At 39.3% G+C, this 24,851-nt stretch overlaps 3 protein-coding genes and 1 long non-coding RNA gene across 4 annotated transcripts; 1 reads left to right on the plus strand and 3 right to left on the minus strand.

The window, feature by feature from the left end:
• Positions 1-4,533: 4,533 nt before the first annotated feature.
• On the minus strand, positions 4,534-9,679 carry LOC135614054 (cyclin-dependent kinase B1-1). The gene is made up of 8 exons (XM_065111059.1): positions 9,360-9,679; positions 9,130-9,274; positions 8,530-8,591; positions 8,319-8,430; positions 8,076-8,169; positions 6,451-6,520; positions 5,659-5,797; positions 4,534-5,027 (listed from the first exon to the last, which is right to left on the minus strand). Exons 1-8 carry the CDS (start codon positions 9,554-9,556, stop codon positions 4,935-4,937), a joined length of 912 nt encoding a protein of 303 aa, XP_064967131.1. The 5' UTR covers positions 9,557-9,679; the 3' UTR covers positions 4,534-4,934.
• Positions 9,680-11,279: 1,600 nt separating this feature from the next.
• Positions 11,280-12,076, minus strand: LOC135613375 (protein LURP-one-related 8-like). Its single transcript, XM_065110399.1, has 2 exons — positions 11,791-12,076; positions 11,280-11,701 (listed from the first exon to the last, which is right to left on the minus strand). The coding sequence occupies exons 1-2, from the start codon at positions 12,037-12,039 to the stop codon at positions 11,351-11,353; spliced, it is 600 nt and encodes a 199-aa protein (XP_064966471.1). The 5' UTR covers positions 12,040-12,076; the 3' UTR covers positions 11,280-11,350.
• Positions 12,077-17,357: 5,281 nt separating this feature from the next.
• Positions 17,358-24,180, plus strand: LOC135614055 (uncharacterized). Its single transcript, XR_010487409.1, has 2 exons — positions 17,358-17,608; positions 22,992-24,180. It is a non-coding gene; the product is annotated as an uncharacterized LOC135614055 (long non-coding RNA).
• On the minus strand, positions 19,175-22,097 carry LOC135616007 (protein LURP-one-related 12-like). The gene is made up of 2 exons (XM_065115209.1): positions 21,843-22,097; positions 19,175-19,779 (listed from the first exon to the last, which is right to left on the minus strand). Exons 1-2 carry the CDS (start codon positions 22,095-22,097, stop codon positions 19,417-19,419), a joined length of 618 nt encoding a protein of 205 aa, XP_064971281.1. The 3' UTR covers positions 19,175-19,416.
• Positions 24,181-24,851: the final 671 nt, after the last annotated feature.

Raw genomic sequence — 24,851 nt, forward strand, 5'->3', positions numbered from 1 at the left:
GTCATCCGAGGCCTTTCACGACCTCGCTCGTCAAGTCTGAGCTCTGACGGATATGGTGCAAACCATCATCTCGCTCGTCTCCCAACCAACACCCCCGCTTATGATTCAGTCGCTACGGCAACAAAGCCGCCCGCCCGGGCCCACATGACACTTCCGGAGCCTCCCACTTCGCCTCGGGTCTGACCGACCCCACTCGGGGATCCAGTGATGGCAGACCCGAGCGGCTGCCCAGAGCCCGAGGGCGCTTCCCACGACCCTGAGGGGTCCGGCCTACACATGGTACAACGGCCTGAAGATCGGAACGATCACTTCCTTCGACCAACTCGCCAAGGACTTTGAGCTCCACTTCGCAGCCCATGCCCGACCAAAGCCCTCCGCGGCACTGCTCCTCGGACTCAAATAAAGGGAGGACGAGCCCCTCTCCCAGTTTGTGGATCGTTTTGCCACGCAAATCCGGGGCCTGCCGGACACTCACCCTTCTCTGTTAGTGCAGGCGTTTATGATGGGCCTACGACCTTCCAGATTCCTCTGGTCCTCGGGAAGCGACCTCCCACTACGGTGCCAGAGATGCTCCAGCGGGCTGACCGGTACGTCGCAGCCGAGGCTTGGGCGGCCGAGACGAGAAGGGACGACTTCCGACCGCGGGCTCCATAAGAGAGGCTAAGCACCCGCGGTGGCTACCCGATGTAGTCCCAGGAAAAAAAGTCTAAGCCCTGCCTCAGCCTCTTCCGAGCGAAGGTTCAGCATTTACCTGGCTACCTCCCGGCTCACGGTTAGCCCCGGCTTAAACCCTTCTGAATCTACACGGCTCGGCCGTAGACTACCCGAGTCCACCTTAGCGCGGCCTGCCCGCCTGAGCCGTGTCCTTGCCGAGTCCACCTCAGGGCGGCCCGCCCGCCTGAGTCGTGATCCTCGGCCTTTGTCATATTTCTCGGCCACCGACTGCCGAGCTCACTGCAGCGCGGCCTGCTCGCCTATGTCGTGCTACTCAGCCGCATGGTGCCCGAAACCACGCCTGCGCGTTCTGCCCGCTTGCCCGCCTATGTCGTGCTACTCGGCCGCATGGCCTCGCGACCACGCCTACGCGTTCTGCCCGCCTGCGTCGTGCTCCTCGGTCGCATGATGCCCGAAACCACACCTGCGCGGCCAGCCCGCCTACGTCGTACCTCTTGGCTCACGGTTAGCTTCGGCCTAACCCCCCTCTTTTTGCATTCGCACGGCTCGGTCGTAGACTGCCCGAGTCCACCCCTGCACGGCCCGCCCACCTGAGCCGTGTCCCTCGGTCTCAGTCTGCCCGAGTTCGTCTCAGCGCGGCCTGCCCACCTGAGCGGCGTCCGCACGGCCACAGTCTGCTTGCGCCGAACACCTCGGCCACATGGTGCTCGAGACCGCGGCAACGTGTTGCCCGAGACCACCTCTGATCGGCTTGCCCGACGGAGATGTGCTCCTCGGCTGCGTGTCGACCGAGACCACGCCCACGCGGCCTGCCCGCCTGTCATACCCCTCGGCTCATAGCCCGAGTCGCTCCAGTTCGATCTCCGACTTGCGACTCGCCGGCTCGGCCCATGACCTAAGACACGCCAGCGCGGCCTACCCGCTTGCGCCGTGCTCCTCGGCAACACGTCACCCGAGACCACGACCTCTGCTCGGCTTCCCGGTTGAGATGTGCTCCTCGGTCGCACGTTGCCCATGACCCAAGACACACCCGCGCGGCCTGCCCGCCTGCGTCATTGCTCCTCGGCTCCTCGGCCACACGTCGCCCGAGACCACGGCCTCTGCTCGGCTTCCCGATTGAGATGTGCTCCTCGGTCGCACGTTGCCCATGACCCAAGACACACCCGCGCGGCCTGCCCGCCTGCGTCACTTCTCCTCGGCTCATAGCCTGGGTAGCTCCAGTTCGATCTCCGACTTGCGACTCACCGACCCGGCTCATAGCCCAAGTCGCTCCAGTTCGATCTCCGACTTGCGATTGGTCGGCCCAGCTCATAGCCCGGGTCGCTCCAGTTCGATCTCCGACTTGCGACTCGCCAGCCCAGACCATAGCCCGAGTCGCTCCAGTTCGATCTCCGATTTGCGACTCGCCGGCTCAGACCATAACCCGAGTCGCTCCAGTTCGATCTCCGACTTGCGACTCGCCGGCCCAACCTGCCCACCTGCCTCATGCTCCTCGGCTCCGTACTATCCGAGACCACGCCTACGCGGCCGGCCCGCCTGCGTCGTGCTCCTCGGCCCCCTGCTGCCCGAGCTCACCACGGCACGACCAGCCTTCCTTATTTGCTAAATCCGGACTCAGCCCCCGGTAACGAATCAGCAGCTGCTCTACGAGAACGATCACTAAAAGCTGAAGCCACACCTCGGACCCCTCTTACAACAACAGCCGATGCGTGGCTCCCTTCAGGGGGGGAATATGATGAGGGAAATAATGGCGATAAGACTGGGGCTGACGTCACCTGTCCCAGATGACGTATCACGCCTCAGCACCTGGTCAAACGGACCGGAACGTCGACCGAGGCACATTAAACATTCTGCCCAGGCTCGGTCTCGCACGCCACGCCAACGCCGGTGTCAGATGCTACCTGCTCCTGCAAGGGGGCACATCAGGCACAGTAAGCTTCCCTATAAATACCCTCGCATGCTAAAGGGGTAGGGGGGGGAGACACTCCAAACACTTCTTGATCTGAAACCCCCTCCACATCGCTAACTTGACCGTCGGAGGGGTCGGGCCGAGCTCCCGGCCCGACCTGTGTGCAGGTACAAAACGGGGTCGACTCTTCCCGACGCTGCACCGACGCACTCCCCCCGACGCGACGTCCCGACCGGACCGTCGAGACAGGCCACCGGGAGACCTCGAAGGACGCCGTCTGAGATCCCCGACATCCGGACCCCCGAACCGAGCCACGACGGCCCCGAGGCCACGGCTTAAACAGATACCACCACATCAGGTGTGTTTCTGATGAGGCCATGCTTATAGGAGAGGGTGCTTTGCATCCACTATCATATGCTCGGAGGCCATATTTATTAGAAGGGATGCCATGTGACTTTCATTGGGGTCATCCTCTGGGAGTTGTCGTCCATTTGCATCAATTTTTGTCCTTCCAGAATGAACTTTAAAAGTACCTTCGGGAATGAGGTGACTTTTGACTCTTTCTCTTCAACCAACTTAAAATTAGATCTCATCATTATCTATACAATAAACCAGTGTCGCACGACATACAAAGGTGACATTATGTGATCAACTCTAACATTAGTTAGCATAGTAAGATCAAGCTGGATTAATTAATTTTGATAAAAAAATATATAATCAATCAATCATCGCCAATACCATATAAGGCTCATAGAGGAAAAAAAAAGGTCCAAATGACCCGGCACCCGTTTGCCCGCATGGATAGGAGTCTAAGAGGCAGCTCAGATCAGTTACCGAACTGTTTCCCTTGCAAAATATTCATAGAAATATTTTCGAGAGTCAAGGGGATAGTCGACCTACTAGACTCGATCCTAGAGGCACTGTTGCAACCTTGGTGGGAGGGTATAAGGGAGATGTAAAAGGTGTGAGGTGAAAGCCTAATTGCGGAGTAGTACTATCGCTGATCCCTATGCTCGAGGATGGTGAAGTAGCTCTACTGCTCCCCCTCGAATGTCCTAATCAATATTTTCTACCGAAATGAAGTGATAGTAAGTTAAGCTGCTACCAACTCCTTTCGCTTCGCTAACTTGTTTATTTTTGATTTATAACATCACCACTATGTAATGACTCTCATTGATCGTGTCCGAGATGCTAGTGCCGTCATTCACTAGTAATCTATTATAATTGATGACCTTCGAGCTGAGGTCGAGGAGCTGAAGAAAGGGGGAGCTTCCTCTGCTATTGTCGAGGCGGAGGCTCAGGCAATTGAACTGACACGTCAATTGGAGGACATTGAGCATCGCTTGGCTGGCCTTGCCGAGCAGTTGAAGGAGGTCGGAAGCCACAATCATACGATAGATGATGAGCTTCTGCAGCTCACCTAAGAGCTAGACACGATGAAGGTGTACAGCTCGAAGCTCTCCCAAGAGCTAGATATGGTAAAGACGTGTAGCTCGGAGCTCACCGAGGAGGTTGCGATGATTACTAAAGAGGCCTAGAAGCTAAAAGAAGCACTAGAGGGTGAACGAAGCCACATACTAGAGCACCAAGAGGAAGCTATCGTTGATTGCCGATTATAAGATGTTTGTCGGGTTACGAAAGAGTTTGGAGAGGATGGGACAGGTTTTGAACCAATTTGATACCAAATTGCACTAAAAATAACTCATTATCAATATTTATTTTACACACGGTGAAGGCATGCTACTCACCCATCCCATTTAGATCTAATCTCATCACTTACCGTTTCCCAAAAAAAAAAAAAAAAAAGTTTAGCAACAACTCTAGAGCTCAAAGAATTTATCAATATTTATTTTGCACACAAGAAAAAAGATATCTTCAATAACTACATTTGAAATTTTTTAATGCTACATTGATGAGATAGACATACTTTCATGCATTCAATCACAAAATAAAACTAATTAATTATATGTTGTGCCATTAAACGCAATTGATGATACAGACAACAATGAAGTTAGAAAGTCCGGACAACATCAATCCTTGTTTACATTGTAGACCTTAAAAGAATGATGAACAAACAAGTCCATCAACACCAAACCAAGCAAGCTTCCTGAATAAACATTGGGTGATGAAAAAGTTTACGGTCAGTGTACTGAGCAAGTGCCAAAGAACACTTTGATGACATGCTTGGAAGATCAAAAAACAAACCAATATCTGAAATAAGGTCACACTGTGGCAATTACTAATATTGCCAAACCCTGATCAAGTAAACATTATTCTTCCCATCCAATCCGACTTCAGCAGCTCAGATTCCCTATGGATTGTATCTCTCTTGGTGGAAAAGAAAAAGGCACTAGAATTGTGACTTGTCCAGGGAATCAAAGTAGGGGTGCTCCATTGCTGCTTTAGCTGAGATTCTGTTAGCTGGGTCGTATTGAAGCATCTTCTGAAAAATTTGCCACGAAAAGAAGAGTCTGGTCAAGAATACAGTCCGCGAAAATGAATCATACAAGTTAAAATACGACACACTATCGTGTTGAAACAAGTAAATGAAAAACAAGTCAACCGGATTTCGGTAAGCAGTTTCAGATAAATAGTGGTGTAACATCATTGTGTTCGTATACACAGACTGTAATATTTGATTAATGGATTCTTCACATAATGAATGATAATCCTAACATGCATCATGTTACAATGATCAGAGCATCAAAATGAAACAATGAACAAATATCCTTCCTTCAGCAATCATAAATTATTCTTCTACTAGTTGAGCAAGGATGGCCAGGCATCAACTGGAGGACATTACATCGGATATTCAAGAATAGAAAATATGATTTCTTATGTTGATGAAATTTGATATTTTGATCGCATAATATCACTCATTTATCTCGAAATTGGAAATGACATGTTCCTCGTGGTAGCACGAGTCAGAAGGAACAGGATCTTTTTATCAGTTTACAAGCCACCAATATTAATAGGAAACATGTATATAATAAACTAATTCAGCTTAGCCTAAATCAATGATCTAACACTTGAAGAAAGCTTTCCAAGTTAACTATAAACATAAAACTGTTTACCGATAAAAGATCAACGCCTTCAGGTTCCAGTGCTGGAACTGCACGTGCCAAGTTCTGAGGTTTCCATTGTGGATAGGCATGCCAATCCCGCAGTGAGCCAACTCCAGGCCATTGCTCTTCAGTTGGAGTCCCTAACAGCCTTTATGAAAGAATGTCATGTCAACGTATGATACAGCAACAATATGAAATGCAGAACATATCAGACCACAGATATTGACACCATCAGTGCTTCTGTAAAAATACTTGGGTAAATGCTATTTATTAATCAATTAAACAGAGCTCAAATGCTAAAAGTGTTTCTAGTGCTATACCTGAAAGATTGACAGCCACATTCAAACTTATATTTATGTAAAAAGAAAAAGAAATGAAGGAAGTCGGGGCTTGTAGTTTTAGTTATTCACATGAATTGTGGCTAGGCAACAGCATCAACTATTCATTAATAAAAAAAGAAACTTAATTTCAATATATATTTTCCAGAAGCCATGGGGATTTTGATATATCTTTTACGAGGAAAGGAATCATTAAATGTCATCAAATGCTTTCGGTGCAATGTTTTTCAAACATCAAACTTTTTTATCGTTCAAATTACATATCAGAATACTACAGTGTAAAATTTTCAAGTCTACAAGTAAAACCCACTTATATATGTTTCCCACCAGCAATATTGACATTTTCAGGACCTGGTTGAATTACAGGTTAGCACACAAGTATGATGTGGAACTTTGGTGTACATCCTCCTTGATCAGAAACCCACACTAAATCAGGAAGAGCTTCTTACAGGAGAGAACAAACCTGAAGATGTGAAGTAACTGCTGCAACTCAGAATCACCAGGAAAAAGAGATTGTCTTCGCACCATTTCAGCTGTGTCAATATGAGTAAAAAGAGATAAGCAGCAGACAGATGTTCATATCTTGTAACCTAACTAAATCATGTAGATAGCCTTCCCTACAACAGTTGGTTATATGCATTTCAAGGTCAGACTATAGCGTTCATGTAATTGAGAAGGAAACACCTTAAGATTATGTTGCATCAAGGACTCCAAGATATACTCAGAGAAGAACTTTAATCAATTGTATTAGGTTTTGCATTTCCCTTGAAGAGTGTTGCACTCTAAAATTGGAGAGACTTGTTCATCTCCCAGCAATGGCATGGTAAAAATATCAGATAAAGCATGCAACCCCTAAAAAGTGGTGGAGGAATGCAACAAAAATTTTCAGATGATGTATAAAATTTGAAGATAAGATTCTATATCAGTTATCTCATAATAAATTTGTTACTGGCTATAGTGGCTAACATTTTTTGAGACTACAATAATCTGTTGATATCCTCAGTTTACGAAAGCTATTTTTAATATGAAAAATCAAGTCATTTAAAATTTCTGGCAACATTTAACAAACCAATCAAGGAGCAGAAGTAAGATAGCCATTCAAGAGTAATCTCAAACAAGAATTTATTTTTCACAAATTTTCATATGAATCGGATAAGTTGAATTCTACAAGGTGGCAGTTGTGATATCTCAGGTATATCAACCTCTAATATGTGCCAGGCTTCTTTTCTACAATTATAGGCCTCTTACATTGCATATGGACCTTGTTTTTGCAAGTTTATGTGTCTTTGTCTGCTTGGTTTAAATAGCATATAAGAGAATGGACCTGCCCATTATAAGATCAAAAGATCTGTTTGATCTTTCAAGGTCTTTAGATTCAAGTGCCACCAGCTCTATGATTCAAAATAGAAGCAAAAAGGAAGAAGAGGGTAAGAGATGGATGGAGGGATGGAGGGAGGGAGGGAAAGATATAGGCCCTGCAGATTCCTTGCTGCAGACACAATCACCTTGCCTTAAATCCTTACCACCAGAGATATAGGCCCTGCAGGTACATCCTAAAGTTGTTGGCAAACCATGGCTCCTTCTCACTAGATTTTAGTGGTTGGTAGTTTTCTCTTCTTTATTTTCTCTTTCTTGTTCCAATGGCCAGGTGGTCCGAGATGTTTTCTTCCGATGGCCAACTGACATCTCAATGCACGCGCATTGCATTAGTGGATAACCAAAATAGTGAGTGTCCGCATTACAATGTTCTAATTGACATCACAAAAGAATTCCAATATGATAACTAAAATGTCAATCTTAATTCCTACTTCAAACTATCCATCCTAATCATTTCTTGTAGCTAGAATGAGTTTAAAGTTAACAAAAATCTAATATATATTAAAAAAAATAAAGACATATATAGTTTAAGTCCAGGTATAGTAACAACAAAGCCCAAATAAAGCATATTATTTCCCATAAAGATTAACACTCTCAGACCACAAATTTTGTGACACATAATTTTAATTAACTAGAAACATTATTTTTTATGAGGGCCCATTTTATGAAAGAGACTTCATATTTTAGTGAACTAAAAGGTAGATATCATACCAAAGATACATCCTACAGACCATATATCCACTCCAGTTGAGTAGTGGGTTGTTCCCAACAAGACCTCAGGTGCTCTATACCAGAGAGTAACAATCTACGTAGGAATGAAATTGTTAGTCCACAACATAACCAATAAAAAAAGCTAGCTACATAGCTTTGAAGTAGAAAGTAGCATTAACTTGAACAAATTGAAGGTAAAGCTAAAGAGAATTTCTAAACATGGAAATAGGTATAAATAAAGACCTCATGTGTGTAACTCTTCAAAGGGATTGTGAAGGCTCTTCCCAGCCCAAGATCAGCAATCTTCAAGATGCCCTTCTCTTTATCGACCAAGAGATTTTGAGGTTTCAGGTCCCTGGTTCCATCGTATTACACCGGGCATAAGATATATGGTACTCATGGCATGGTTCCCTTCAAAATCAAGATAGGGCAAAGAACCAGTAGAGAAAAGAACCTGTGGAGCACGCCATGGCTATGACAATGTGCAACTCCTTTACACAACTGATACAAAAAGCTCTATGGTACAAAAAAGGAGAGAGTTATTTCTTTCTAACAATTACAAGGCCATTTTAAATAGGTGAAAGGACTGAAATTTCCAAAAAAAAAAGACAATGAACTAGCCAAGTCTATTCATACATTAAAAAAAAATCCTTCCGTAGTTCTATCTCGAACTTTCAAAATTAAATTTCAATACCATAAACATGAAATTGAAATCAAATATAACCATGAAATTCTGATACATGGTGAAACAATAAAACAAGAATTTAATTTTTTTGGAAAATTCTGATAAAAAATAGGCATAATGTTGAACACAGTAAGCAACAATGTGTGAGGATTTTTATGATTCGAATCTCTAACTTGCAGGCTTTAGAAATCAAATTACAACACCCTATTAATTCATCGTAGTAAAAATAGATTAGGATCTGCTGGGATCCACAAAGACCATATTTCTGGAACCGAAGGAATTCAAGATCAGAAAAGGCTTTTCTTGTTCCCATTCGCAAAATTTAATGTACGCAAAAACCCACAATTCGAAGGTCAAAAAGAGAAGCACCTGAATGACTGGGGAGGGGATCGACCTGGGGTTTGTTCCCCTGCGATGAGAGTCGATGAACTTCTTGAGATCAGTATCCAAGTATTCGAACACCAGATAAAGCAGCGGCTTTCCGTTTTTCTCTACTTGCTCCACATTCAGCAACCTAACCAACCAATAAAACATCCCAATAACAAAGAATTAACCTTCCTTAAGGAAAAAGAAGCAACGATGCGAGAGCAAGGGAGTACCGGACGATGTAGATGGAGCGGGATAGGAGTTGGAGGAGGGAGATCTCGCGGAGGGCGGTAGGGGGGATGCCCTCCTCGTCCATCTCGAGGCGAGTCTTCTTGAGGGCGACGAGCTGCCCCGTGGCCTTGTCCTGCGCCTTGTACACCTTCCCATACGTCCCTTCCCCAACCTTCTCCAGCTTCTCGTACTTTTCCATCGCGCGCCCCGCAAGACCTACTCCTCCGATCTCGACCGATAACCCTCCTCCCAGACCCCAAGAACCCTAGATCGGGATGAGAGAGATGGAGCGGACGCCAGCCCTGTTTTGAATTGCTGTAGAGAGAGAGGAGGGGGGGAAGAAATAGTGTGTGTGTGTGTGTGAGGGGTATAAATGTAATTTTGCGTGAATTTATTACTGTAAAACTGGGCTGGAAACAGGTGGCGGTTTGATGGGCTTATAAAAGTTGGACGGCCCAACGGCCAGCGGGCGCGTGTCCCCAACGGTCGATGCGTTCAAATTTCAAAATGGGTGAGTCAGATGTCGTTGCTTCCGTCGTGACGCTTCGGTTCGATGACAGTCTTCTAGCACTTCAAGTTACATTCCACTTACGGAACGACTTTGGGTACGAGTGAGGTATGTGGCACCAATAAAATAAGCATAGTTATTAAAATCCGACCAATCTGATTGTTTGAACTGAAAAAATAGGGATTTGGATCATTCTCACTTGTTAGATCGATTGCGTTAAAAAATTGAAACAAATCAATTGAACAGATCGATTTTTGGATTAACCATATGAACCGACTGGATTAAATAAAACCCATCCAATTTTATAATATAACGTATATTACTTAAACACCTTTAACTTAAACATTTATTGTTATTTGTTTTAAGAATATTTATATTAATTTAAATTAAATTAAGGTGAGAAGAAAATATCATTTTTTCCTTTTTCATTAACCTCTTTTTGTTTTACTATCTATTATTCTCTCTTTATTTATATGTCATTCTTTTTTTACGTCTTATCTATCTCGAGTGTTGATAATAAAAATTATGTAACTAATTAAATTATATATTTATTTTATAAAAAATAAGTGATGAATTAAAGATTCAAGTCATTTTTAACTAAACTAATTGTCACCTTTAAATTCCATAATCGAAGATGATAAATCAGCTGCAGCACACGCCACATAGTTGGAATCATTTTGTCGGTGGATGCTTCCACAAAACACCATTGAGTCAGAGTTGTTAGAAGCCGTCCATCCAAAGGTGGCCTCATAAGTGACCACTAACGAGATTAAGTGAGTCAAGAAGGGAGCCAAAGGTGTGGCTGTGCTAAGTAGGAGTTCCTTTTTTATATATTCTATTAGCATCTAATTTGTCATTTATTATCCTCTCGATAATTAATGAACCAAATTAATAGAATTATGGCATCCTTTGCAAAAATTTCTAATGTAAGGCTCCATGACAATTGAAGTTCCCACCATTAAATCTTGCTTCGAGAACTTTCTTTTACATTGACTCAGTCAAACATTCCAATTATGACCAAATGAGTGAATCCATCAGGGGTGAAAACAACAGAGTTTTATTTTATAATGTGACCAAATTAATTATTTCAGTTAAATCATGTTAAGATTATAAATCATACATTACTAATGAAAAATAAGTACTCAACAAAACAAAAAAAATAAAGAAAAAATTTGTTTGGAAAAGATTAGTGTTGCTTTTATGAGTTTTTTTCTTTGCCACATTGTTGAATTTTAATTTGGCATTAAACTTTGCCCATCCCAAATAATCTTTCATTGAAAATGGAATTGTTTACACCAATTTTTTTTTCTTGCCTTTTAGTAGTTCATGGTTTGATAATAAAAGAAAACCATGGCTAGATAAAAGGGCTCCATCTTTAGGAAAAGAAAAAAAAGAGATTGAAAGAGAAAATATCTTCTGAATTGGCATGCATCATCAAATCATGCAATGGCCTCCATTCCATCTTAAGATCTCAGCAGTTGATTCTTATCTGAACATGTAATCAAGGACGATGACGATGGCCATGGCGAGACGCGTGTCGAGATCGGACTGGACCACGAGGCGGAACACGTCGCCCCCGAACGCCACGCCTCCCACAGGTTCCTTCTCCCGGATCTCCGCCACCCTCCGCCGCCGCCGATCGTACACGGCGCAGCTCCGCCGCGCGTACGATCCCTCCACCTCGTAGCCGTATGCGCCGCCCCCGCCGCGGCGGCACGGTGTCACGTGAGCGAGCGCCCTGGAATGCAAAAGGCTCACGTGCTTCTTGACGGAGCAGAGAGGGTTGACGGCATCCTCGCCGTCGTACACCAGCCACTTCTCCCCAAGACTCAGCTTCTGCACTCGAAAACCAGGGCGAGTCACCGATCCGTCCTCACCGAGTTAAATCAGTAATCTATTTGCGCCAACGAGCTCTTCCTGCGTACCTTTCGCCGGAGGGTTAGCAGTGGCTTTCCCGCAGCGTCCATGAGCACGACCTCCCCCGTACTCCCAGACCCGTAGGTGTCGACTCGGAAGACCAAGCTTCCCTCGGCATCAAACACCGTGAACCCCCTGCAGCTGAACAGCAGCGACTTCCGCCACACCGTCAGCACCGAAGCACCGAAACCGTTCCGGCCGACGTCCTCGCCGGTGGCGCAACAGGCTGCGGCGCTCGGGTGGACCTTCGTCATCATATCATGCACCACGTCGGTGGAGGTTCTCCGGCTCCCTGTGTACTTGGCGACGGCAGGGAGAAGAGCTCATATATATAGACGACACATGGACGAAAATACCCCTATATCAGAATAATATTTGCGTGCGCATGCAATGGGTTGGGGGAGTTTACGTCAAAGGGGGGCTATAATTAATGCTGGCTGTGTTAATTACCATTACACAGCTTATTAAGTCAACATAATTACGTTATTTACGGAGATGTGAAAGGACACGTGGACGGTTGAAATCGACCGAATGAGTTAGAATACGCACCGGTCTTTGGACGGCTTGGCGGCGTTAGCGAGTCACAACAACGGGTTGAGGCATTCCTCTTTAGCCATGGAATTATGATATATTTATTGAAACAAATTATTTTTGCATACGGATTAAATATAATGTCTTAATTTAACTATGAATAAGATTTAAAATCTATTAATTTGAATATTATGGAGCTCAAGGCTTATATATCACTGATTTCTTTGAGAGTAAATTAATTGGGCAATCTTCACCCTAAAGTGAGTCAAGATTGTGTTGTTGACAAACAATGCAACGATCACAGATATTTTTGGGTCATTTTGCAAGCATGTCATTCATTATATGTGGCATAATCTCTATCATAATAATAGTCAAATCGAGTGCATGAGGTGAGATGTGCTTCGATTTCTAAGCATGTCGGCAATAGAAAATTAATTTTCAATGTGTTTTTGCGCCTCATGTTATGGGATATATGTATTTGGACGATCCAAAACAGGCAAAAGTCTTATGTTCAATATTTTTATGTATGGAGGATAAGATAATTAAAAGTAAACTAAAATAAATTGGTGTTGAAAAGTCTAATTAGATTATGTACGGAGGATAATAGAAAACTTGAGTTGGTTTATAATATTAGTTGGATACATACTATTTTGAAGATGGCACATAGAAAGAGTTCTACATATTTTTATCACCTTATATGTCATTAAGCACATAGTTTTCATTGTACATAATTAAACCAATGACAACAAATAGATCCCTTCAAATTCCAGAAACTGAGCAACATCTCGTGGACATGTTATCCCATCTTGTCCTAAAAAATAGCTACAGAAAGTTAAGTATAATGAATGCCAATTGTCTTGAAGCCATAGAAGGTTGGCAACATATCACATCGGACATCTTCCACTGAAGGGACAAAACTACATGCTAAACAATGTGGTATACATCACATTGGCAATGAGAGTGATCCTTTTTGACACAGCCTTAAAGAGTGTTCCTAATCAAACACAAATTTGGTTCTCTAATAAGATGGCAAGAAACGGGCACGGAGATGGGCACACTGCCTTCTCAGGGGACAGTCGCATGGTCAACAAAAACAGTATGAGATGAAGAGTCAAAATAGGATGCTAGGGATTGAAAGAGTCGGGTGGTATACAAATTTAAGTTTTCCATTTGAATTAATATCCAATCTCATGTACATTAAAATGACTAGTTTGAATAAAAATATGATCGACTAGATAATTCTCAATATGATATCAAGGTTAAAGTTTGTAAAAAAAGAGCGAAATAAGGTTAATAAGTATTATTTTAGACGTTCTAATATGATTCAAATAACCTTAGAGAATTAGGAATTTAAGTATGACAAGAATTCTTTGTGAATTAGATGTTGTTTTATCTTAACATCTAATTGGTTTGGGATAACTAGAGAGAATTTATTTTTGATGAATTTATTTTTCTTGATAGATGTGTCTTATGTCGATTTTTCCTATTATTATTATTGATTCTTTAAAATTTTCTTTTAGCATCAAGTTCTTCTCCCCCAATAAAGATTAATATATATTTGATTAGCATTCAAGAGATTGTTGTATTCAAGTAGTACTCTTATTAACAATGGATGGAGACAGATATCTAATTCTTTGTGTGTGGTCTCAACTTGTCTGACATATCTAATTTGGTTTTGGTTTTGGTTTGCTCTTTGTAGATTAGCTGTTCATTCTCAGTTTCTCTGATTCATATGGAAAGCAATTGATGTTGCCATCTAAAGGTGTGTGGATACCACAGAAGAGTAGTGGGAGGAAAAAAGGAGACACTGGATTCATAGTGCTGAAAGCAACAACAGAAAGGGGATTAGGCCTTGAAAGCCCACGTGACATTTCAGCAGTACAAAGGTCAGCGGTTCTATCTTTCACATTTGAGCAGTACGAAGGTCGGCGATTCTATCTTTTTTATTTTATTTTATTTTCGATATTAATATCTCGAAGGTTCTTATGCAAGAATTATGGTCGATTTGTAACGAAACTATGTATATGATTTTGAAGACCTCATTTCTAATCCTTTTGTTGAGAATTTTTTATCAACCCTTATCGAGTTTACCTTTTGAAATTAAAATCATAAATTTATTTTTTAAATTATTTCACTTATTAGTCGATCTCTCAAGATTTATAAACACTCATTGATCTTTGAGATGAAATAGTTCATCAGAGTTTGTTTGGAGATTGATTTATCTCAACTTTTGAAATAGAAGATGTGAATCGATCAACTAGAGAAAAAGAGAACTATGAAAACTCACGTGACATTTGAGTAGTACAAAGGTCAATGGTTTTATCTTTTTTCATTTCGTTTCCGATATTGATATCTTGAATGTTCTAATACAACTGTAGTGGTCGATTTGTAGTGAAACTATGCATATGATTTTGTGGAGATCTCATTTCTGATCCTTTCTTGAGAATTTTCTATCAACCCTTGTGTGGGTTTAATTATCGACTTTATCTTTTGAAATTGAGATCGTAAATTTATTTTTAAATTATTTCATTTATTAGTTGATCCCTCAAGATTCATGAACACTCATTGACCTTTGAGATGAAACAGTTCATCAGAGTTTGTTTGGAGATCGATTTATCTCAACCTTTGAAATAGAGAATATGAATAGCTCAACAAGAGAAAAAGAGAACTATGAAAACTCACATGACATTTGAGCAGTACAAATGTCAACGGTTCTATCTTTTTCCATTTTATTTTCGATATTGATATCTTGAATGTTCTAATGCAAGGGTAGTGGTCGATTTGTAGTGAAACTATGCATATGATTTTGTGGAGACCTCATTTCCGATCCTTTTTTGAGAATTTTCTGTCAACCCTTGTGTGGGTTTAATTATCGAGTTTACCTTTTGAAATTGAGATCGTAAATTTATTTTAAAATTATTTTATTTATTAGTCGATCCCTCAAGATTCATAAACACTCATTGACCTTTGAGATGAAACAATTCATCATAGTTTGTTTGGAGATTGATTTGTCTCAACCTTTGAAATAGAGGATGTGAATCGGTCAACTAGAGAAAAAAAGAACTATGAAAACCCATGTGACATTTGAGTAGTTCAAAGGACAACAATTCTATCTTTTTTCATTTTATTTTCGATATTGATGTCTTGAATGTTATAATGCAAGGGTTGTGGTCGATTTATAGTGAAACTATGCATATGATTTTGTGGAGATCTCATTTTCGATCATTTCTCGAGAATTTTCTGTCAACCATTGTGTGGGTTTAATTATCGGAGTTTACCTTTTGAAATTGAGATAGTAAAATTATTTTTTTAGTTGTTTTATGATGGATCCCACAAGATTGATAAACACTCATTGACCTTTGTGAGAAGACAGTTCATCTTGGAGATCGATTTGTCTGAAACTTTGAAATAAGGGGTGTGAATCGATAAATTAGAGATAAAGATCTTGCAAATAGTATTATTGTAATGGAAACTTTTCACGATTTACTTCCTCCGATTGTGTTGGGCATAAGAACTACGAATACCCTAAAAAAAAACTAAGTGCCTTCGATACGAGGATGACACCACCACTAGAGCAATCGCCTCTTAAGCAGGACGACTTTGATCAGACAATCAAACATGTTTCTGAGTCATTTGATTATGTCTATAGCCATTAGATCCTTGTGTTGAATCTCAAATTTTGATGATGAAATCAACTAATAAATTTATTAGACTAATATACTTTTTAAGATAAGTAATATAAGAAAATACTTTGATTATAAAATCAGATAAAAACTAAATTTAAGTACAAGAGTTGCATATTGAAAATATTATGTCGAAAATTGGACATTGAACCAAAGGATTAATCGATAAGGATAAACTTCATACTAGAGGTTCGAATATGGATAGATCAGAAATCATCTTAGAAGGATCAATACCGGAAGAATAGACAATATACCAAAAGTTTTGAAGATATAGTGAATGAGTTAATTTTTTAAAAATGATCTGTGAGCTAATTTATGTTATTATTAGGCTAAATCATATTATGTTATCATTAGTGAGAAATCTAACGCTCATGATCTTCAAAAAGGATATTTAATCTATATATGCCTTGAATATTAATGATTTTTATATTTACCCCTTCAAATCCTTATATGACAGATCAAGAACCATTTGATTTTTTTTTCCCCAAGTGGTCTGTTTTATATATCCCTCCAAATATTTATGCATGTCAATTGGGTTTATCTCTATTCAACAAACTCTCCTTAACCATTATTAATTAAATTATGATTTTAATAACTAATATACAATGTCCATTTTTTTATTTCCATGAATGATATCTTTTATTTTCTTCTCTTAGAAGAGAAATAAATATTTTAATGACTATATCAAATAATTGAAGAAAATTTTATGCTTAAAATCAACATGAATTATATAAAAAAAGAAGTATCAAACAATTTATATTCCTCCTTTTCTTCCGACTAATAGGAAGAGACTTATTCATTCGATCATTCTTATTTCTGTTTAATCCTTATTTATTTCTATGTGTGTGTGTATATATATATATATATATATGTATATATATATATATGTATGTATGTATATATATATATATGTATGTATGTATATATATATATATGTATGTATGTATATATATATATATATATGTATATATATATATATATGCCTTGATAAATTAGAATTTATCACATATGTGTAAATGATAAGCCTTCCATGTTTCAATATTAGAAATAATCCTTCAAATATGTGATAAATAATCCTTGATAAATTATATGTATATATGCCTGAATGGTAGACATATGTGATAAATAAGAGAATAGTAAGATTGGAGTTGAGTTTCATGTTATGATAAGAAAAGTATTAATGGACATAAATTAACAAGTGTTCGAGTCTTTCAAGTACAAAAACATACACCCCAATTAAAATTTAGAGAGAGTCGGATCCACATCTGAATAGAATCGGGTCGGATCATAAATCACCAAAATTAAAACCACCTTCAATTGTCTAAAACTGAATGCTCACCAAGCTATCGTCACTTAGCGGATCGGGTCGAAACCCGAAAGGAATCGGGTCGGGTCATCTGCTCGACGGCTTCCTTCCGCCGGGCCAAGAGAGGGGCTCAACCAGGGCTCAGATAATCCGACGGTCTTGCGCAGGGCGGACTCGGCGGCGTCGCGCTTCGACCTCGCTTTCGTCTCTTCCAATACGCGCAGTTGGTCCACATGAAGGCATAGCTTCGGCCCGAGCACGATCGACTCGCCTCCGTGGCGAATCCGAAGCCTCTCTTCCCGCCCGGTATTCGCCTTCTTCCTTTCTTGGTCTCTGTGCGGTAGCTTCAGATGTTATCAAACGATCGTGTAATTGAAACTTATACATGTCGATAATTTTTGGAGCGACCGAGTTCTGACTTAATTTGAACCAGAGAAACTTCTAGACCTGCTTGTTGCATGATTCTTGCACTCGATTGTTTGTATTTGTTCCTTCCAGCATAAAAAACCTATTCCTTTGAATGTCCCGTAGATCTTTTACGTTTCTTTTAGGCTTCTCTTGTGTTTGGTGGATTTCCCGTTTCCGAAATGTCTATAGGGCTAACCCTTTTTCAAAAAGGTACTGTTACCTATCTAGCCTTTTGAACTTTGGAAATATTATACTTGCCTCTACAAATTTTCATATAGCATACGCATCCTTCGAATGTTTAGTTACTTTACTTATGTCACTCCCATTAACATTGATCCAATAAAGATTGGTTAACTATCACTAGCCGTTGTCACTAGTAGATAACTTGTTTCTAAGACCTGAATTATCATTTTCTTCCCCTTCAATGCATTAGGCTTTGCCTTTCCTTTTCTCTTCCCATCTCGTCACACACTTTGATCTTGAAAGACTAATTAATATTTGAAGGATTATCTCTAATATTGAAAGAGAGTTATTTGGAGCTGGCAAACACTACATCAAAGAAGAGGCTCGTAGAGGAGCCACCCAATCTGATGGGTATCGGTGTGACTTGGGAGTTCTAAAATCTTTATGCTAATGTTCAACTAATGGATATCAATTCGAACAACATGGCTTCAAGCTTTTGAGTGTTGTAGCTATCTAAATAATAAACTTAAATTTAGAGGGGTAAATATGAAAATCAATAACTTTGAAGGACAGAGCTTGATTATAAGTAGGATTCTAATTAAAATTTTATGTTTATCTGGGTTAGTTGGGACATTACAACATTAAGTCGAGATCTGTAAAATTTCTCTTTGAAATATATTGCAATGTCAGTTTTTTTAATTGCTTTTGCTTGAGATGTATACTTCTGTTAGAATCCCTTTTGAAGCACCTTTTTTGTTACTAGCTTAAAGACAAGGTTAACAAAAAAGTGTTTTTAACTAATCCATCGGTCAAAATTAGTTTAGAATGTTTGTCCTATACTTTAACCTGTACACTTTTTTGTGATATTTAGTTTGTATATAACATTTAAAAGTTCCACCAAAAATATAACAAACATGAGTTTCCTAATCCACGCTTATTAGCACTTAAATAGAAGGATTAATCTATTGCATTGGACCCCTACCAATACAGGACGGATGGTTAATATACATAGTCTTACCCCTGCAAATAGAGTAATTGTTTTCATGACTGGAAAACTAGTTACTCAAGATTGAGAAAAAGGGAGGACAGAAGAAGAATAAAGGGGAAGAGAAAAAGATAAAGAGTAGAAAGAAGAAAATAGAAAATACAAGAGACTAAACAGATTATTATCAAGTGAAATCCCTATATTTTAAAAGTTTAAGCTATATGTATTTAGTTTATCTGTGTACTCTTTTCAGGCAGTTCCTACATTTATATACTCAAATCATGCTGCCTGTTTCCACTTCTGACAACCGAGGTTTGGACAACATCTATAACTGTTAGTTGTAAGATTCTTCTAATATTATTGAATATGGATTGTCCTTTAAAACAGTTGCACTTTGTGAGTGCACTTAATGTGTTTTGAGGATTTCGTTGTGATCCCACTCGCACACTCATATTTGCCACAAAGAGCAATTAGCTATTTCAGGTATGAAATTAGATATCCTTCTGACTTAAAAAGCATGTAAAATGATTAAAAGCTTCTAGCAGATGCGGTCCATGATGACCAGAAAAGCCATCACGAGCTCAGTATCCATGGCTGGCTGAATGATCAAGTTGAACACATCATCACTCAATGTGACTGAGTTGTTCACCTTCTTGGGGCTTATTTGTGCCACTTCCTCTCCCTTGCTGTCCAGGATCTTGCAATTTCTTCTTTTGAAGCAGCCTTCAGTTCTGAAACTGGGCACTGGTGATTGGTCATCTGGAGTGTCCATGAATACCTCTGCCTCCTCACAACTTTGAAGGATTGACCTCCTTCTCATGGAGAACACATGAGTTTTGTAACTTGTTCTCAAGTCATCTTCACCTTTGAATCCGCTCCATCTGTCATGCATGCTCAAGATCTGCTCGATATGTGATAGGCTTAATAAGAAATAATGATTGAGAAAGCTGTAGCATTCTCTTTAAAAATTTACATTAACTAATTCATTTTTTGAGGCATATTTCAGTATCATGATGCCATCCTTGCTTTTAGTTACCTGCATAAAGAATATGGTTTCTACTTAGAGCCTTTTGAATTGCCAATTATTTCCCATATTGATTCCTGGAACCAGTCTGCTGATAAGGTAAAATTAAATTTTGTGTAAATGTTCAGATGTTTGATGCAGTTATAATTATGATAAGTGAAACCGCTACAAAATAACAATGACAAGTTGCATCAACATAGATATAATTTAGTTGGGATGTACATATGAATTTTGCTACTGAATGGATTTTCATTCTGGTACAAATTGAAGTGTTTTATTTGCCTCTAAGCTAGTCAGTGAACTAGAAAAAAATATTTTATTAGATAGTAACACTATTAGCTTAATTTTAACAATATATTATGGTATTTGATTGCAATGTACAATGTTCACCAGGTTTGGTGTCCATGGATATTTCTTTTGTTAACCAGTCATATCGTATGATAGCGACTTAAGAGTAGAATTGTTTTTGCTTAAAAGGTAAGGCTTCTTTAGATCAATTCTAAGTACATAAAAGCAAGGCAAAAAAAGATCTGATTTAGGTACAAATACCTTTAATTGTAAACTTATTTACCTTTTGGCCACTTATCATTTTAGTTTTTGCTTTTAGCTGATTATGAAATCTTTTTTTTCTAGGATTTGATAAAGTGATACAGAAAGGAGAAGCAAAGGTTAATATCTAGGATAATATCCGAAATCAATTTGATCCCAAGGTATCTCATGTGAGGTAGTATTCTGCATCACACTAAATGTGTTTCATACATCGTTCTAAAAAGTATTCTTATGGATGTAGCATAATGCTACTCACACATATTGTGGATAAAAGAAATTTTATTTATTTAACCATGTTTGTTATTATAAACCTTTCCTGTTTTATAGGCCCCAATTACAAGAAAAACAGAAAGAAGAAAAACTAACAGGATAAGATAAAATACAACTAAGAAAATTATATCCCCTGGATCAAGAGTAATCAATCTTCCTTTTATCTTCGGTAAAGATACTTTTCTTTGTGTGTTAAATATTTTTTTACTTTTAGAATTATATGATTGATTTTGACTTTCTTGTTGATATAATCTTCAATCATGCCTTTACTCTTTGGATATAATCTTTAATCAAGCTCAAATTTTATCTTTTCTTTCATTTTGGTTTGGTTTTTTTCTCCTTGGGCAATCAAGGTAGGTAAAATAGAGATCCATAAGTTGTGATGTGCAAACTTATTACATTTACAAATATCCTTCTAAAGTACCAAAGATAAACTAAACAAAATAACTTCTGGATCAACCATGGATCCACCTTTTCTTTATATCTTTAAACAAGAATATCAACAGGATTTTATATGAATTTTTTTTATGGATAAATGTAGATAAAATGGCTCATAGGTGATCACTGATAGCAAAGGAAATTGAAAATCTGCATCTACTGGCTTGTTTATTTATTTATTTAAGCTGATTATTTATTTTTAAACTGGAACTCCCATGAGATCTCTGATATGTATCACCTTTACAAGTGAACTTAAGACATTTTAGAGGACTAGATGATTTGGCTGAGCTTTGGTTGATACAAAGACAAAATCAGAAAAAAAAAACAAATAATAAAATGGATGGATATCCTATCCATCTTGGGGTCCAAATTTGTCTAGCTGATTAGGCATCAAGCAGAGATTTATGTCAACCAAATACGAATTGTAATCCAATAATGATTTGGCAAGGTTCTATATATGTCAATTTACTATGTTTAATAGGATAATTTCATGTAGGCTGCTGCCGTTGATTGGTTATCACATAGCCAACCTTCTCTCTTTGTTGAGAATGGTTCTCTTTAGCACTAGAGACATGCCTGACTTCCATGTTGCACAATTGTAAGCTTTTTTCTTAACCACTACCATCCTATAATCAGAGAAAAGCAAAACAGAAGATAGAAGAAACCAGATCTTTGTTCCCTACCTGAGGCCTCAGAGCCATCACTGCCTTCCCATTTCCATCCATGAGCAGGAGCTCTCCTTCAAAGCACTTGTGCTTCCTTGAATAATTGTCGACCCGAAAGGCTAATCTTCCCTTGTTATCATAAATTGAGAATCCATCTGTTCCATGGAAAGCCATGCTTGACTTCTTCCAAACTGTCCACACTGATGGATAGTTTGTCACTGTTGCAAGCTCTTCATCATCAATCTTTCTCAGTGAAGGATGAACCCGATACATTTTTCAGCAATAGCGGGGTGGAGAGAAAGGCTGTAAAGGAACTTCTCTTATGAGCTTATTATATATGTAGGCTTGGAAGTATGGAGTGAGGAAGTAGTGAAGGGATATCACTACTTGATGGACAAAAGATGAGGTACCCTTTTATGGTTATAACACTTTTTAGAATTAATAGGAATATATTTTTTAGCGTTACATAGGATTTGAACTCTGTAATGCCAGAGCTAACATGTCATTATCATGCAGAGTAGGACAATGCTGCAGGGATTGAGATTCTAGTAGTATTTCTAATAGGCCGAAAGGGGAAAGCATGGTACTTTGGTATATTGTGAATCCAACCACCCTCTGTTTTCATGTTGTGGTGAACTGGAGGCTATGTTCATGTGAGCAGAAAAGGCAAATGTTCAATTATCCTTTCCACAAAATGGTACTTTGATGGCTAAATTCACTAATCAATACTGTATATAATATCTGGTAGTTCCAAAGGGAATACCAGTTAAATTTGCAAAAAAGGTGACTTATATTCCTTGTTATGTTCTTAACTGCTGACGGCATGGACACATTTGTTCTTTTGGAAACATGACTGAATTTGAAACATGTAAACTCTAAAAGTTGTTTCATATAAACATAACTGACTTCATTAACCATGAAAATCATGATTATGTCTAAATTATATTTCTTTTCTAACAGATGATGCTTTACAAAGTTGATGGTAGACATTTGCTCTTCATTCTTGGTTAGAAATTGTTTAAACAAAATAGAAATCAACAAATATAATTGGTTTCATAACATGGCATATTTTGAGAGGAATAGCATTTAAATTGTTCAAGTAGAAATGTAGGTTGGTAGAAAGGTAAATTGTGTAAATCTATCAAATTCTGTGATGATCTCTTCCAGGGCCTACAAGGTAATTGACAGCTGCCTAGGTGGGACTATGGGAATTTGCAAATGTCACAAACTTCGTTGGCTTCCATGAAAGCAGAGGCAACTTACAGATGACAGATAAGACAAGCTTACAGATCATTAGGCTTTGTTTTCTCACAACACTTGCATGACTGACAGAGATGCCATCTTATTTGGTTGCCTCTAGAAAGTATTTATTATGTATGGCCTCCTTCCCTAGAGCTATAAAAAGCAAATATAAGTAGCTCTTGGTAAAGTTATATTTCTGAACAACTAAGATTATGCTGATGGAGAACAGCTAAAAGAAGGGTTTGCTCAGAATCAAGCCTCGTGACATATCTATTTCAGAATCATGCTTTTAGAGTACCTCTTCTAATGTGATATAATTGTGGGAGAAGTGGTCATTGCACCCAATTGTAGTACAGCTTCATTTAATATCATTTTTATCATCCACATGGTATCTTTTTAATTAAGGCCCTTAGAGAACATTATTTCTTGAAGTTTTTCCTCATCCACCTGAGCTGCATATATTTTAGGGGCAATTATATTTGTAAGCTTTTAAAAGTGAAATTTTCATGTCTACTTCTGTAACTATGCAAATATTCGTATGTATCCATATAAATGGGGTATGTATTTGTTGTTAGATTCCTGCATATATTAAACCCATTATATCTGCTTAATTATGATATGTTTAGATTTATTTAATTTAAATCTTGAAATACCTAAAATAACCTTGTTCCTGTGCTCTTTTACATTTGTTTCTGGTCTTGCCCTATCTTTTCCTTTCGTTTATTGTCATTAACCCATTTTTATCCATCTCTGTCGTAGCTTTGCAGAAAGAAATTTCCCAAGGAAGGAGACCAAATAGATACGAGAGAAGAGGAAGCAAAGGTAAGGTGGAATGGAGAAAGAGGTAACAGGCGATGACATACAAGAGAAATAAAGATGAAACTTTACGTATCTTCCATAAAGTTTCATAGAGAACAAATACAAATTATTTTTTTCCCATTTAAACATGCCAAATTACAATTAGGAAACACAGGTGTGGTGGGAAGATTCAATGCCGGTTAGAAACATTGTTTATGTTATTAATGGTGATCTAATACTTCAAAGTGTACTAGGATTTTTGCTGCCTGCAATGTTAGATCGACCTTTTACTTTATGTAATTTGGACTTAGCTTCATTGGAGTTTTAGATTAAATTTGCCAAGTTTCTTCCAAGTTCAATGTATAGGGAAAGTTAGTGAGATTAAACTAAGCAATCAAATCTTTCATCAGCTCATCTCTTTTGTACTCACTGAACAAACCAGTCATCCAAGTCCATGTAATTAGGCCAGCATTAGAGTATAATAGAAGAAAAACCGACAGCGAGACAAAAGCTTAACAAGCAATTAGGAGAAATGCCGTGCTCATGCTTGTGGCTGTTCAACACCAGAGTCTCTTCCTGTGGATTCCAGGAAACCTTGCAGCTTAAACAATGGAGACAGCAGGCAACTTGATACCAACAACCACTTTGATTTCTTCTTAATCTTCCCAGACTAGCAGTCCACCACTGTGAAAAGAATGAGCAGGAAAAGGACATGCTCTTGTGATGCGTTTGGATTTGGATTAGCGTGCTGAGGATGCAGTGAGCTGCTGTTGTTGTCTTCCGAACAACAACGTCCAAAATGTAAGCTGACAACCGCATGTCTGCAAGTCTCAAGGCCTGCAAACACAAACACAAAGGCAAATGCATGCTTTGGTTTACTCTCTCCACCGTTCACATTCTACCTGGGGCTCAAATCTAAAAGGAAGAGGATTCTGTATTTTAGTAGCAAGGTTTTAATCTCCATCCGTCATCGACTGCTATCATGGC

The sequence above is a fragment of the Musa acuminata genome, chromosome BXJ2-6, assembly GCF_036884655.1.
Source record: "Musa acuminata AAA Group cultivar baxijiao chromosome BXJ2-6, Cavendish_Baxijiao_AAA, whole genome shotgun sequence".
NCBI lineage: Eukaryota > Viridiplantae > Streptophyta > Magnoliopsida > Zingiberales > Musaceae > Musa > Musa acuminata.

Coding starts and splice junctions, on each gene's coding strand:
- LOC135614054 (XM_065111059.1), bottom strand. CDS start 9,556: ATGGAAAAGTACGAGAAGCTGGAGAAGGTTGGGGAAGGGACGTATGGG. Junction 9,275..9,359: donor CGCTCCATCTACATCGTCCG/GTACTCCCTTGC, acceptor TTGGTTGGTTAG/GTTGCTGAATGTGGAGCAAG. Junction 5,028..5,658: donor AAGGCGTTGATCTTTTATCG/GTAAACAGTTTT, acceptor CAAATTTTTCAG/AAGATGCTTCAATACGACCC.
- LOC135613375 (XM_065110399.1), bottom strand. CDS start 12,039: ATGATGACGAAGGTCCACCCGAGCGCCGCAGCCTGTTGCGCCACCGGC. Junction 11,702..11,790: donor TGCTAACCCTCCGGCGAAAG/GTACGCAGGAAG, acceptor TTTCGAGTGCAG/AAGCTGAGTCTTGGGGAGAA.
- LOC135616007 (XM_065115209.1), bottom strand. CDS start 22,097: ATGTATCGGGTTCATCCTTCACTGAGAAAGATTGATGATGAAGAGCTT. Junction 19,780..21,842: donor TGATGGCTCTGAGGCCTCAG/GTAGGGAACAAA, acceptor CATATCGAGCAG/ATCTTGAGCATGCATGACAG.